The sequence below is a fragment of the Sturnus vulgaris genome, chromosome 5, assembly GCF_052056855.1.
Source record: "Sturnus vulgaris isolate bStuVul1 chromosome 5, bStuVul1.hap1, whole genome shotgun sequence".
NCBI classification, from domain to species: Eukaryota; Metazoa; Chordata; class Aves; order Passeriformes; family Sturnidae; genus Sturnus; species Sturnus vulgaris.
The window spans coordinates 22107349-22121384 of NC_142247.1; the positions used below are offsets into that span (position 1 = coordinate 22107349).

General features: G+C 33.9%; 1 protein-coding gene across 6 annotated transcripts in view; it reads right to left on the reverse strand.

Moving 5' to 3' along the window:
• CEP290 (centrosomal protein 290) overlaps window positions 1-14036 on the reverse strand; it is a 47304-nt gene that overhangs the window by 3046 nt on the left and 30222 nt on the right. For 4 of the 6 annotated variants that reach the window (XR_015803796.1, XM_088165034.1, XM_088165033.1 and 1 more), the window contains 15 exons: window positions 13483-13673; window positions 12626-12839; window positions 12303-12440; window positions 12000-12221; window positions 11341-11457; window positions 9843-9988; window positions 8831-8986; window positions 8113-8236; window positions 6902-7549; window positions 5737-5871; window positions 5369-5455; window positions 3534-3698; window positions 3083-3205; window positions 2620-2780; window positions 848-989 (listed from right to left, as the gene is read on the reverse strand). Coding sequence is in view for 5 of the 6 variants with exons in the window: in XM_088165034.1 (XP_088021160.1) it covers window positions 848-989; window positions 2620-2780; window positions 3083-3205; window positions 3534-3698; window positions 5369-5455; window positions 5737-5871; window positions 6902-7549; window positions 8113-8236; window positions 8831-8986; window positions 9843-9988; window positions 11341-11457; window positions 12000-12221; window positions 12303-12440; window positions 12626-12839; window positions 13483-13673 (2769 nt within the window). In the remaining variant the exon portion in view is untranslated. The remainder of the gene's footprint in view (window positions 1-847; window positions 990-2619; window positions 2781-3082; window positions 3206-3533; window positions 3699-5368; window positions 5456-5736; window positions 5872-6901; window positions 7550-8112; window positions 8237-8830; window positions 8987-9842; window positions 9989-11340; window positions 11458-11999; window positions 12222-12302; window positions 12441-12625; window positions 12840-13482; window positions 13674-14036) is intronic. The other 2 variants (XM_088165036.1, XM_088165035.1) reach the window with 1 other exon arrangement.

A 14036-nucleotide genomic window follows, 5' to 3' on the forward strand; every position in this document is an offset into this window, starting at 1 on the left:
TTTTTTGAAACACAATTAACTTTCATCACATCCCTTCATCAGTTCTTGAGACATTAAAGAAACTGGAAAGTATGTTGCTCCCAGAGTAATATCACAAAATTAAAGACTTCCATCTCTCTGTTAAATTTGCTGCTGGTATATACTTCATGTTAATAATACTGATGTTAGAAAAGAAAAAACAAGGAAAAACTAACAAAGTAATTGTTTTACAGGAATCCATTCCAAGTTCTATTGATTGAACACATCTACCTTCTTACATAATATATATATGACTTCTCAAATTTGAAGTTTTGTATTTGATACCTTACACTGAGAAGGGCCAGTACAAGGTGTCTGAGTTTAAAATTCATCAACTCTTCCACATGTACAGTAGTACTTACAAGACTATTGGAGAATGCATGTAAGAGGCCAGACTCAAAACAGAAATGAGGATTCTATTCAGGATAGTGAACTCAATACTCTGCTGCCCCCCACCAAAAAACCAAACTAGAGGGAATAAGGAAGTCTCTGCAGCAACCTCACTGCAGAACAAGCTGGAAAGATTTTAAGACCTTTTGAAGCATCTATCTACAGGCCTTCATGTGATCATTGAAACAGTAATAAAAAAACCCTACAGAAGAACACAGTAGAAAAAGAATAGTTTTCCTCAGACTGCAAGTCAATAGTATATATGATAATACGTGATAAACCTCATTAATTGGCTAAAATACGTAAATACAGCAACTATACTTGAAAAAAAGCTGTAAAAGAAAGGATTAGGGAAAAAAAAAGTGTTCTTCCACTACAGACATTACAAAGACAAATTAAGCGTTCTATTTTCATAGTTATGTAGCTAAATTTTACTCACTTGTTCTTTTAGGTCTTGTAAATTTTTATCAGCTTTGTGTTCACGTTCTGTTGCTTCTTGAAGCAGCCGTTTAAGATTAGCAATGCTTTGCGTTTTTTTAGCAATATCTATTTCCATTTCCTTCAACTTAGTTTCCTGCATTCTGGCAGTATTTTTATTTAGAAAAAATAAGAGCAAAAGTTAATAATTATGCAGAAACAGAGATTAAAATATCTTTAGGAGAATAAATGCTGTAAAATACACCCTAAAATATGTTTGGGGCATTGGCCTTAAAAAACCACTGGCCTTATAAATACAGTTTGCTAAAAGAAGCATAGTAAGAAATACATCTTTAATCTCAGAATAAAGGCTTTTCTAGATATTACACTTGTGTAGTTCTCTGTTTCTACACTTGTTATTAAAAGAGGACAGGAATCTTTTCATGCTATTGCACACAAACCCCAAACACCTGCTGCTAAAAAGATCCATGTTACTAATGCAGTATGTACACCAGTTGGATCTTACTTCAGTGTTATACATTTGAAAGTATTTTTCTAATGATTTAGTAATTTATGGAAAATAATGTACTGAGAAAAGGGCTAACACAGATGCAGAAGATGAAGACTCCAAGGCTGAAACTATTCTGCAGTAAATTGTTTAACCTGGAGGAAGAGAAGTCTGAGGAAGATTCCATTTTGTTGGAGCTATACAAGGCTACAAAAAGGTTTGTCTGGAGGTCACGTAGCACAGTTTCCCATCTGAATCCATCTGGAAATTCAGATAGCAATAGTGTCCAACACCTTGCTACCTGCCAAAGAGTCTTCTGAAGGGTCACTGGGATGACACCCCTTTGTCTGTCCTATGAAACACTTTCTGTTATCATGTATGTGCATTGGTAGATGTGCTGGTGAGGTGGGCTGCATGTTAAAGTTCCCCAAACAACTCCTCTAGGTTAGTAAGGTCGTTATGTTATTAACTTTCTTTAAATTCATATTAAAGTAAATGTAAATAGAAGGCTTTATTCTCATTAGTTGAAACAGGCAAGTACAATTAAACATGACCATGTATTTTGTATCTCTCTCAACTAAATAGAACCAAGTAGAAATGTTTTTCAGAAGAGGTGAAGAACAAAAAGAATAAATGTATGAATACTGCTGAGCCAATATGCCAGCTGTAAAGGGCCTACCATTTTCACTGCATGCTCAATATCCTCTCTCTGCTGTGGCCATCAGTTACGTCTGTCCTGCACTCGGTTTTGCCCTCCTTCCTTAGACAAATTATGGTTGTCATTTGGCCTTGCATAGAGACATTTTACCTCACTGGATAGCTCGAGGGAAGGTTAAAAAAAAACCCAAATGGTTTTTTGAAGTCTCAATGAAGAAATGACTCAGCAATATGTCAGAGTAGCACTAGACTCCCCAAGGGGTCTTTGGGGAGTGCAAGACTGGGAAGAGAGTAAAATCTTGGACATCAACAATGATCTGACCTAAGATGAAATTAGACAAGTCTCTCTCCTGTCCAGCTCATTTTCTGCCCTAATAAGTTTAGGTTCAGAGGTCAGAGGTTATGTCAGAAGTTCTGATTTTGTAGATCTCTTCCATTTCAGTTTATTAAAGAGTATTTTACAACACATCAACTTGTTTCACCCTGAAATCATCCAGGAGTCCAAGACTAAGTATTTCTTATCAAAAATTTGCTCTCTGCCATCCTTATACAGGACACAGGTTTATTTCTCTTAATAGCATAAGCACTGTTTCATTTCTCTGTCCTTTTATTACATTCACAATTCCTACCTTGTTACAATGGACTTCCAGCTTCTGCTGTCAGCTCCATCAAGTTGACTCTCAGCCAAATTTAGCCTCTTAATGGTTTCCTCAAGCTGTACATTTAACTTCTCATTTAATATTTCCAAGTTGTTCTTCTCTATTCGTAGCTTCTCTCCACTGTCAGCTTCCTATTGTTCAATGAAAGCAAAGCTTTATGGAATATTTAAGCTCACATGAAGCAGGGAATTTTCTCAAACGATGGTGAGATAGGGTCAGTGCTGATGTAGACGAGAACTGCATCCCAGACTACTAGCACTACAACTTCCAGATTTGATCTTGAGCTAGTACTTGGATAACTCCTCTCCACACACAGTGAAATAAATCTGTCATGGCAATATCAGTGTTATATCAGACATTAAGAAAAATAAAAACCATACTTACCATAACCAGTGCCTAGTGGAAATAAAGGGATGCATTAAAATGATCGTACCTTTTTCAGTTCTTTACGCAGTCTCTCATTTTCATTAATGAGTTTTTCTATTCCTTTGGTTTTAGATTCATAACGCACGCTCAGCTGGCCCTCCAGATCAAGTTTCATTTTTTCCATTTCAGACTAAAGATCAAACAGTTTGTTAAAACACATTTACATTACTTAGTAGAAGATTTCAGATTTCCATTTTTAAAGCACAGCATAGTTACAGCTACTTAGCACAGTGAACATTTCATCACATAGTTAAATATATCCTTAAGGTACAAGATACCTTAAACCATGCAGTATGTTATGATAAATGAACTTTTGCCTTTCTGTTCTATATATTTCATATCTGGCATTTTCATAATAGTTTTGTGCCAATCGGTATCAATACGCTTGCTACTCCACTTTGTTACTAACTTGCATATAAACTGTTACCTAAATATAGTTACTGGAGAAAAATCTGTACCTTTAGCCTCTCATTTTCCTGCTCCAGACCAAGTAATTTTTCATTAGAAACCATAGCTGGAGCTTTTTTCAATTCTTCGTTTTCTCTTTGCACTCTCTCTACAACCTTTTTCATCAAGCCAATTGTTTTTTCCAGTTCTGGGACTGTCTTTCCACTTCTACCAGCCTACAGAGGAGCAAAGGAAAAAAGTAAAAATGAGCAAATAGTTCATCTTAACATTCTGAGATATTCCAAATCTCACTTCATTGCTTACTTTCCCATTGCAATTCATATTTATAGAAAAAAGATGCTTTATTTTGATATGACTTGAACCCTAGAATTTCTTGCATACTTACCTCCCAAACATCTAATGATTTATTTAATCCCCCAAGTCAACAAATGAACTCTTTCATTTTCCATGTTACCCTAAAGAGCGGCAGTTAAGTCTCAAAATCTGCTGTATTCGTGAAATAAACTGAAACATTAGGAAAATGAATCAAAGAACTACTTACTTCATTTAGCTTTTCTTGTAGAAAAATTCCCCAATCCAACAGATCACACAATTGCTTAAATGCTAATACTGTTGGGGGAAAATGGCTGGGAGCTTGAGGGAAGAAAAGAGGGCCCTTTTTTAGCAATCCTTCTTCCACTGAATTAAAGTGAAAGAACTATATGCTAAAGCATAAGTAGATCTCCCTTTCCAAAGGCATATATTCTCTCAAAATGATAAATAAATAAATCAGTGGGGGAAATATTGTAATTTCTCTATTTTTCTTCTTTCACTACAGTAATTAATGAGTTAGAAAATCTGTTAGAGAGTCTTCAAATCTATTTATTTTCTCATCCTCTTTGTAGCAATTTCCTCAGCAATCATAATTTAAAGATGCTGCTGATTCTAGTTCTGGGGCCATAAGGTACCTCATAAGGAAAATGGGGAGATTTTTACTCCCAGGACTTCTACAAAAATGTATATAGCAATCAAATTTCAGGAGTAAAAACTAGTTATTTTTCTTCTCTAAAATAATTGGAGGGATTAGGAGGTTTGTGTTGGTACGCAGCAGACTTAAAAGCTCTCACATCTTGCTGCCTGTGAATGGAGAATGATGCAGAATTTGCTGCCTCCTCAGAAACTTTGCGTGGAACAGTTGTATAAACTGAATTTTCTTGTCCAAGAATACCACTGCATAAGAGAGACAGGTACACAAGCAGTTCATGCAAAGCATGAGTAAAAGAATGAAAAATATCTGATCTTTTCCAGGTACCCAGAAGCAGAACTCAATCTCCTTGTATACTGAACTACAAAGAGCTACAAAGGCACTTAGGAGCTTTTATTAATTCAGTTTTCTTTAGAAGGTCACACAAATAGTTTGTTAAGTGAGCAGCAAGAGACACACTGCTGAGTACTTTCTTCCCTTTAGCTTTGGAAATATTGTTCTATTAAGGTAGTTGATTGTAGCTAGGGTAAAATTTAGCAGTGTCACCTTCCATAGTACAACAAACAAAAATCTTCACTAACAGTAATTTACCCTTTCTACATCTGCATCAAATCATTTACATAAATACATGATACAATTGTCATTATTATGGCTGTAACTGCTATTTATTTTAGAAATATGCTTCTGAAGGTAACTAATCCAAATGACAAAATAAGGCTGTGATAGTGTAAATATTTAATAGTTTAGCTCTAGTCCTTCTAATGGTCCTGTTAAGTTAATGTCATTCTTTTGTTAATAAAATAAGAACAATTCATGTTTGGTTTTGGTTAATTCCAAATGATTTAGCTTCAATAAGATTTTGCTTTTTTTTGTATTTTGTTTTCATTTACTTATGATGAAAAGTGCTGTTAGAATACTCACCCCTCTAATGCTGCCCAGCTTTCGTTCAGCTTCTGCTTTCTCTTTTTTGAGAAGTTCACACATTTCTTTTAAGTCATCTACTTGGTCCTACAAGCAAAAAAAAAAAAAAAAGTAGTAAGCAACTTAGATCTCAAATCAAGGTGAAAAACTAGTGAACAAAATTACAGTGGTTTTACTTTGAGATATTTAAGAGAAAGCCATTTCCCATCTCAATGAAATTTTCCATTATTTCTACCAGCTATTCAACCTTCTCATCTTCTGTAAAAACATGGAAAATCTACAGTATGTACAGAAAAAAATATTCATTTATTTTTAAGCAATTCCCTGACCTGTGTGAGGGTAAAGGGGACTAAAGTAGAAGATGTTACCTTTAGTCTTGGCAAATCTTTATTGGCCTGCTCTAGTTGGAATCTTAGCTCAATGTTTTCAGATGACAATCTTAAATTTTCCTTTAAAACTTCTTGTTCTCTTCGATACTGATCATTTGATCCTGTTCCTGATGTCTTAAGAAAAGAGGGGAAAAAATTATTATTAAGTGGTAATGTACTAATTCAATACAACTTTCAGTTGTAGCTGATTAAGAGCAATAGAGAACAAGTATTTTTCACAGAAATGAAACAAGACAGTATTATTATCAGTTTTGATCTAATCTGCTTTGATTTTAACACCTTCTCTTGCATTTCTTAAACTTGCTTAACCTTTAAGGGAAGTCTACAAATCAGTATAAACCAGTAAAAATTTTGTCAAACGAAAATTACTTCTCAAACTATTCTGTAGAAGTAAATCTCAAAGACTAAAAGCTAAAGAAGCTACTAGATGAAGTAAGCTGCGACACTGGACCTGGGAACAGCATCTAATTTTAAGGGCATACTCTGATAGTTTTTTAAGTAGCACGTATGTCATAAGAAATTCCAATTATGTCAAACGGATCAGAGAGCAACCCAGGAACAGTAGTATGCAACTCTCATTTAATCTGTTAGTTCCCAAAATCTTAAGTCTTTATTCATGGAGGATAGTGATTTCAACTACACAAAGATGGTTTAGCATACTTTATAGTCCCAATCGAAACCACAGAGATACAGTTAATTATTATGCCTGATTAGTAAGGAGTAAAACCTTTTAGTAATTTAATAATCAGTGTTTTTTACTTATGTAATTTGGGAATTAACTGTATGATTCATTACTTTATCACTAATCAGAGGAATCAAGTATTTGCTTCATTAAACCTTTTTTTTTTAGTGTAAATAATAACATATCATATGTCTATTAAAGAATGAAGGACATCAGTTAGCTCCATATATCTTTGGGCTTTTTTAAAAACTCTGGATCAAAATTTTAGAATTGACAGTAGCTTACTTATGAGCTGACATGCATGTCTATCATGAAAGTATAACGTTTGCTTTATGGACCACTTGGTAATTCAATATCCCTGCAGACCATGCATAGGAAAGCACTGCTTTATCAAGATCAAACTATTCTATTTCTACATCACTTGTACGGAAGAAATGCTAGAGGGCCACTACAGTATCAAACCTCGGGCATTTCACAAAATTCTGAGGTAGTTTCAACCCCTTCTGTACAGCTTTGGTCATCTTCCTGTTTATTCTCTGCAGTGTGTTGATTCATTTCATTATTCATATTTATTTTCTCTGCTTCACAGTCATTAGCTTGATTAGGGGGTTCCTCTGAATCAGACTGATTGCAGCTGATTTTGTCAGTATCACGTTCTTCTACACATTCTTCTTCATCCACATTTGATTGCTTGAAGATTTCTTGCTTCCTCTCTTCTTCACATTTCTCATTAACTTTTCCATTTTCAGGTTGGGTTATATTTTCTTCTTCTTCACTGCAGTTCTCTTTACCAGCTTCAGCCATAATTTTGGTTTTCAGTCCTTCCCTGGGATTATCTGTGTTCTTGCATTTCTCACTGTCTTCAGGGTGCTGTTCAGGAGACACTTCCCTGCTTACATCTGCAGCAGCCTCCTGGCCTTCATTATGCATGATGCCTGTTTGCATGTCTGTGTCCTCATCTAATTCACTGCCATCAGTAACTCTATTATTAGTCTGATGTTTGATTTCATCCCTATTTGAAATAGATTTCTTGTGAAGGAAATTCAGATACTTTTGTTTAACGACAGTGATAGGAACAGACTTGGTCAGTTCAGTTTGGTCACATGTACTCTGAGTCAAGTTGAAGATAGAGTGAAGCATGAAAGAAAAGCAGAACACAGTAAAAGAAAACAGAAAATAAAGGAAACTGGAACGTATTGTTAAGTCTATTATTGAAAGATTAAGAAAACTTAATAATGCAAAATTTGCAATATAATCAACCTTGTAAAAATCAAAGCTCAACAAAAACACTTAATATAACTGAAATGGAGCTCAGTATTTCCCCAAACTCTGTGCATCTTACATTTTAAATCAATATATAATATAAAAGTAGTCTCTTGGTTGCAGACTCATATTTAAAAATATATTTTCCTTATTTCTCCACATATGTTAGGATATTGAATATTCCAGATTCTACCTGTAGGACACAGAAACTTGAAGTTTTGAGGATTTGGGGGTTTTTTGTATTTGGTTTGTTGGGTTTTTTTTAAATCACTGAAAGCTGAGTATTTAATATCCTGTTGTAGAATACTATCACTTAAATAAAACCAGCTAAGTGACATAGAATACCAAATAGAAAACAAATACTTTCCATAAGTAGTATTCCAGGTAATATGGTTACATTATTAACTTACCAGGGGTCTCAAAAATGCCTCTCTTGAACACTGTCGCTGCAATGCATGAAGCTTTTCCTGGAGGTATTGATTTTTGAAGTGCAAATCTTCTACAACAGAGTCTCGTGGGATTGCTTGCAGTGTTCTACATCAAAAAATGAATCAAGCCAAAACAAAAAAATGGCTATTAATGCAGAAAAACACGCCTTAAGGTAAAGGTACCGTGAAATTCTGTATTTCTACACTGGATTTTCCCAGTGTTTCTATGCTAGTTATTCTAAATCAACGTTGACCATATTTCAATTAATTCAAATGAATGGAAGATACTTGCTTTGGCAAAAGGAATCAGTTTTTTTCAGATGTGTAAAGTTTCTATTACTCAGGTACATTATCCACTGTGATAGTGGATACACTGGTTAAGAATACACTTCCAAACTGCATTTAGCAGTTCCAGTTTCACCAACTCCAAACTGCAGTTAAAATTTTTCACAATAGGAGCCATGTTTTTTGTATTATTTAGCTTTTTAGAATAATGAACCAATGCTGCATATTCTCTGAACATGCACAACTGCTCCGAAATACTTTTAATTTTGCTCATCACAGACTCTTATGAAAAAAATTCCTATTTCTTTTTATCCTTCGTGAATTATAGTTTGCCTATTAGGGACCATCTCATTCCACATATTTGTTTACTAATTTAGATTTCTCACTTTTTATATTCTTTTAAGAAGCCTCTCACCTCATGTGTGCAACTTCATTTTCTAATTCTAGGTTCCGTTTTCTTAGTTCTTCCACTTCTTTTTCAGTTTCTGTGGCTCTTACTCCAACAACACGGTCAACAGTGACACCAGTAGTTTTCAGTTTCTTCTGCAGAGCAATTTTCTCTTTTTCAGTCCTGCAACATCCAATAAATTTACATTTTAAAGTCTATTTGCGAACTTGCTTTCCTGAGGAAAAAATAGTTTCTGTCTTAAAGAATCCATATTTGCATTTTATCTACTTACTGAACCACACCTCCTTTTGTGTTTAATAAGGTTACTGTATAGACAGTAAAGCCTTACCAAAATCCCAATTCAAAGCCCAGAAAAAAACAGTGGGACATCAAGTCAGTATCCTGCACGTCATAAACCACTTACTGGTCTTGCCTGTGTTCTAGGTGAAATTCAGGCAAGGCTTACTAAGAATAAAAGCCATTTTGAAGCAGTTTCAAATCACAATTTAAAAACAGCTACGATCAACACCACATCTTTTATCAGTAAAATCTTGCCATTACTTCACTGAAGTAAACATAACATCTGCAGAGGGTATGGGCATATGGTTGTTTTCTTAAAAGGCTTCCAACTCATAATCCTCGAACTGTCATTACTGCAGTAACACTACAAGTATCCAGTCCTAGCAACCTGATTATTAAATACTACCACTGTGAGAAACAGCCTGTCTTCATAAAGTTGTTATTTGCTGTATGAGAATAATTGAATGCTAAACTAGGAAGCATACTAAAGGACTTAAATTAATTTTATCTCGAGACACTTTCTTTTAATAGAGGTAGTTGGATATCACTAGGGAAAGGATACTAGAGTTAGTAGCCCGCTGCTTGAAAATTAACTAATCCTTTTAGTCTCAACATAATGTCAAATTCTCGCCATCAATCTTATAAATATAACAAACTGCAATAATTACTATATGTCAAACATTATCTGGATTTCCCTTATGTCATAATTTTGTACCTGAATGAATTAAAACCAACTCACTTCGTATAAATTTCCTTCAATGTATTCAACTGTTTGGATAAAGCATCTGCTTCTTTTTCCTTTTCCTTTAGTTTGTTCCGCAATCCTTCCATTTTGATTTGCCATTTTTTACCTTCATCCCATCTAATTATTTCCTCCTTGGAGGTCTGTGAAGAACATAAATAGATTACGTATTTTCCTTTAATTTCCTCTCTTAAAGCAAAACAAGCAAATACATTAGAAAATTAAGAATGATCTATTCTTCATTTATCAATTTAAACCAGGAGCCATAGCAGGCATATATTATTTGCCATAGCTAAGTAAGAGGTTCAGCTGGATACATTGCTGTGATTGATAGATAAAGCTAATGCAGTTGATTGCTCCTATCAAATTCTTCCTTAGCTTTTAATACTCATTTTACAATAAAAGGAGTGAAGCATTTTATGAAATTAGAGGTGCTAGAGCAATGTGTCCTTTCACTTCAAATTAGACATTAGATTTATAACAAAGTAGGTTTTTCATATGGCAATTTGCATGCCCCTGCTGCACAGCTTCTTTTCCTACATGAAACAGAATCTCTACTTAGAGTTAATAACTCAGTAACTGTAAATTATACATTGGTTAAAACCTGTACCTACAGTATCACAAATGACTACTGAAAAATCACAGTCAATATTCCTGTAATAAATTTTTATTTGCTTTGGGGTTTTCTTTGTTTATGTTTAGTCAGAATTTTTCCTTCTCTGGTTATTCCATGTACTTAATTTTCTGGTTTTGTTCTGAACAGTTACTGCTATGAAGTGATGGCGTGAAAGGAAAATCTTGGAAAACACTGAAAAATGCATGCCAAGTGTGAAAAAAATACCTCTAGAAACAAAGCAAAAGGCATTTAAAACATTTCAAATTAATTGAAAGCAGAGGCGCAGTCCTAGAATAATAGTTAACATCATACATAAATAGTCTGACTCTCATTACACAAGTATTCTGTAATATTCCAGTATACTTTATAATTAATATGAGAAGTCACTTATTAGTTACTGACATGGTAACAAGCAAGAAACCAGCAAAAAGCTTATAAATTAACACAACTCTAATCACTCAGAATTTCTTCTATGTGGAGATCACAACTGTCCAGAATAACAATTTATAGATACATAATCCCTTTTAAGATTCAGTCTTACACTCCTCAGTATTTTGTTTTACTATTGCACTGATTTTACAAAAGAACATTTGGCAGAATTTATGTAATCAATTTCACCACTACCTAAAAAAATCTTTGTTTTCTAAGATTTTGTAGAATTAAACATCAATTAGAAAAAGGCAGGAAAACATTAAGATATCAGTAGTATGTAACAAGAGCAGTAACAAAGAGCATGAGAAACATAAGAAGTTGCAGCCATGAAACTGTTTTTTTTCTGACCAAGTTTGGCTGGTAAGGTTTAGAAGAAATAAAGAGAGGTGAACAATCTTGGCCTCAGCTGATGAGTTCTTTCAAAGCCATGATATAAATATCACATACCTTATCTTCTCTTAGACCCCTTTTTTCTGTTTCTTCACACTTTTTCTCAAGTTCACTTTCCAACTTTTTAATTTTTTTCTGAAGCACATCTATCAGATTTTGTTCATCAGCTTTGCTCTGAAAAATTACAAATTTTTACAGCTTCAAGTTTAGTGACTACTGAGATTTTATTCTCCAGTCAAAAATAAGGATTTTAATTCCAAATTGGTAAAATTAGTTTAAAACCTAAATGATCTTTTTAAAATTCTCTTTAAATTATTGTAGTATTGGAATGTAACTTTTCCCTCTGAACTGAATAATTAGCTGCAAGTAGCTGAATTTTAAAAAATAGATAGATGATTCTTGTGTAAATCCCTTACTTTTCTTCTAGAAGGGGAAATAAGGACAGTCAGGAAGAAGACAAAAGACCATTTTTCTAAGAAACTATGAAAGTGGTTATTCAATCCTCAGACTCTTACATACTTCTTGAAATATGTTTGAAATTTAATTTTTTTTTAGCTGAGGCAAAGAAACAAGCTAGTAGCTTGCATGTAACCCAGCTGATGAGGAAAAGATTTTTTAATCAAGTGTAAGATGCTTAAATCTTTCATCACTCCAAACCAGTTCATCTATACAGAAACTTGACCAAGATCAAACATAGTTTGAAAAGTCACTTCTACCTGAATGCTACTGCTTAGCCTCCCAATCCGCTTCTTGAGTTCTTCATTTTCTTTTTCTATTTCATTTTTTTCCCTCGATATTTTAGCAAAGGCTTTTTCTTTTTTCTGAAGCTCTTGGTTTAATTCATCCCTTTCATCAGTCAACGAAGTTTCCTTGTTTTTACTTATTTTAAGGTTATCTGTAAGTTTTGTAATCTGATTATTCAATTCCTCTACCTGTGTCTAGAAGAAAACAGAAAAGTCAGCAAGGCCCCAAATCAGGTTGATCAACAAAGCAATGCAATGACATTTCCTAGTACTCACCGTGAGCCCCTTTGTTTCTCTGTCAACAATCTCCTGGACATTCATATAAGCCTCTTTTTGTGATGCAGCAGAAATAATTTGCTGTTCAGCATTGGCAGTCATTTCTGCTCGGAGTTCTAGAAGTGCTTTACTCAAAGCCTGAAAATAATTAATTTTTTTTTGTAAGTGAAGATACTGCTACAAAACAAGAAAAGGCAGTTATATTTTACTTTGGCATATTATGCAATAATATTGTACCTCCTGCTCAGCTATACAACGAATTCTTAAGCATTACAAAAGATTTAGTACTTAAGTGACATAGAGGTTAATTTTTGTTGACTAACTTTGTGCTGGTTCTCTTTTATGGCTAACTGGTTCTTCAGCTGCTCCACCAGGTTTTTCAGTGTTGCTGTGGGTGCTCTATTATTTGCTTCTTTTTGGACCTCTAGTTCGGCTTTAACATTTGCTAATTCCTTCTCCTTCTGAGATAATATTTTCCTCAGTTCATTTGCTTCTTCTTTTATTTGTTCCACATCAACTGTGTGCTTTTCTTCAAGCCTAATAAAAAAAAAAGCATTGATAGGGTACAATATAATAATAAAGTTAGCAAACTCTAAATAAATCACAAATAACACAATATTTTATTATTATTAAAGAAAAAGACACTTAGATTTGGAAACAGAAAAGAAAGACTGACTCAACAAAGGCAGTCCCATTTAATAAGAGAATTATTAATGAAAGTCAGCAAAATTACTTTACAGCAGTGTTCATTTTTATTCCTGGCCCTTACAGGTAAAGAAAGCATCACATTTTTTCCTTTTAAACATGGGTTAAACTTTCATGAGTTTAAACTTGTTCAGCAGCAAACCCAAACAGATGTGTCATGGGGAGAAAAATAACAGAACACAAGCCAGCAAGTAATACAGTAACGTAAAAACAACTTTCTTTTTCACTAAATGGCACAAAGCTAACAACTAAACAGCATTTTTCCAAGCCACAATATTAGCCCTAGTGAAGGGCAACAGATTAAAAATAACTTACAATTGCCTATTATACTAATGGTTTTGAGATTTTTTTCAGCTAAATCTTAAAGTCAGCAAAATCACGTTCAATTTGATAGATCAGTCGGTCCTGTAACACCAATACGTAATTGACTTGAACCACTCCAACTGTGACTTATGTTAATAATTTAAAAACTTACTGGGCTCTGATTGTCTCAAACTCATTGATTTTCAATGCATAAATTTGTTTTTGTTTCTCCAAATCAGATGATGTTTTCTTTAATTTTCCAACGAGCGAAGCAAGAGAATTATCCTGTTCTGCTACAGTTTGCTCTAAGTGTTGAAAATATTTGCTGTTGGATAGGGACATAGAAGTCTTTTTCCCTAATTCCTGTAAAACACAACAAATGCAAGTGATAAACATTTTCAGCTTTAAGCAAAAGATAAGCATTACTGATGCATTTTTAACTCATTCCTAAATATAATCAAGCATTAATAGTTTATTTACTGAGATGTGATTCTTAGTTCACAGAGAAACAAGTCAGGCTGGTTTGAAAAGAGCTTTGTACATCTAATGATCAACAGAATACAGCAGAATACAGGTTTCACCTTTTCATAAAGTGCAGAGAGAAATTCTGAATTTAAATATAACCCTCTCCCCTAGAATTCTTCATAAATTAGGATGATATGCAAAATGCTCATATATACTAAGGTGTTAATTCTGGTTTTTTACACTTGACTTCAAATGCCTCTC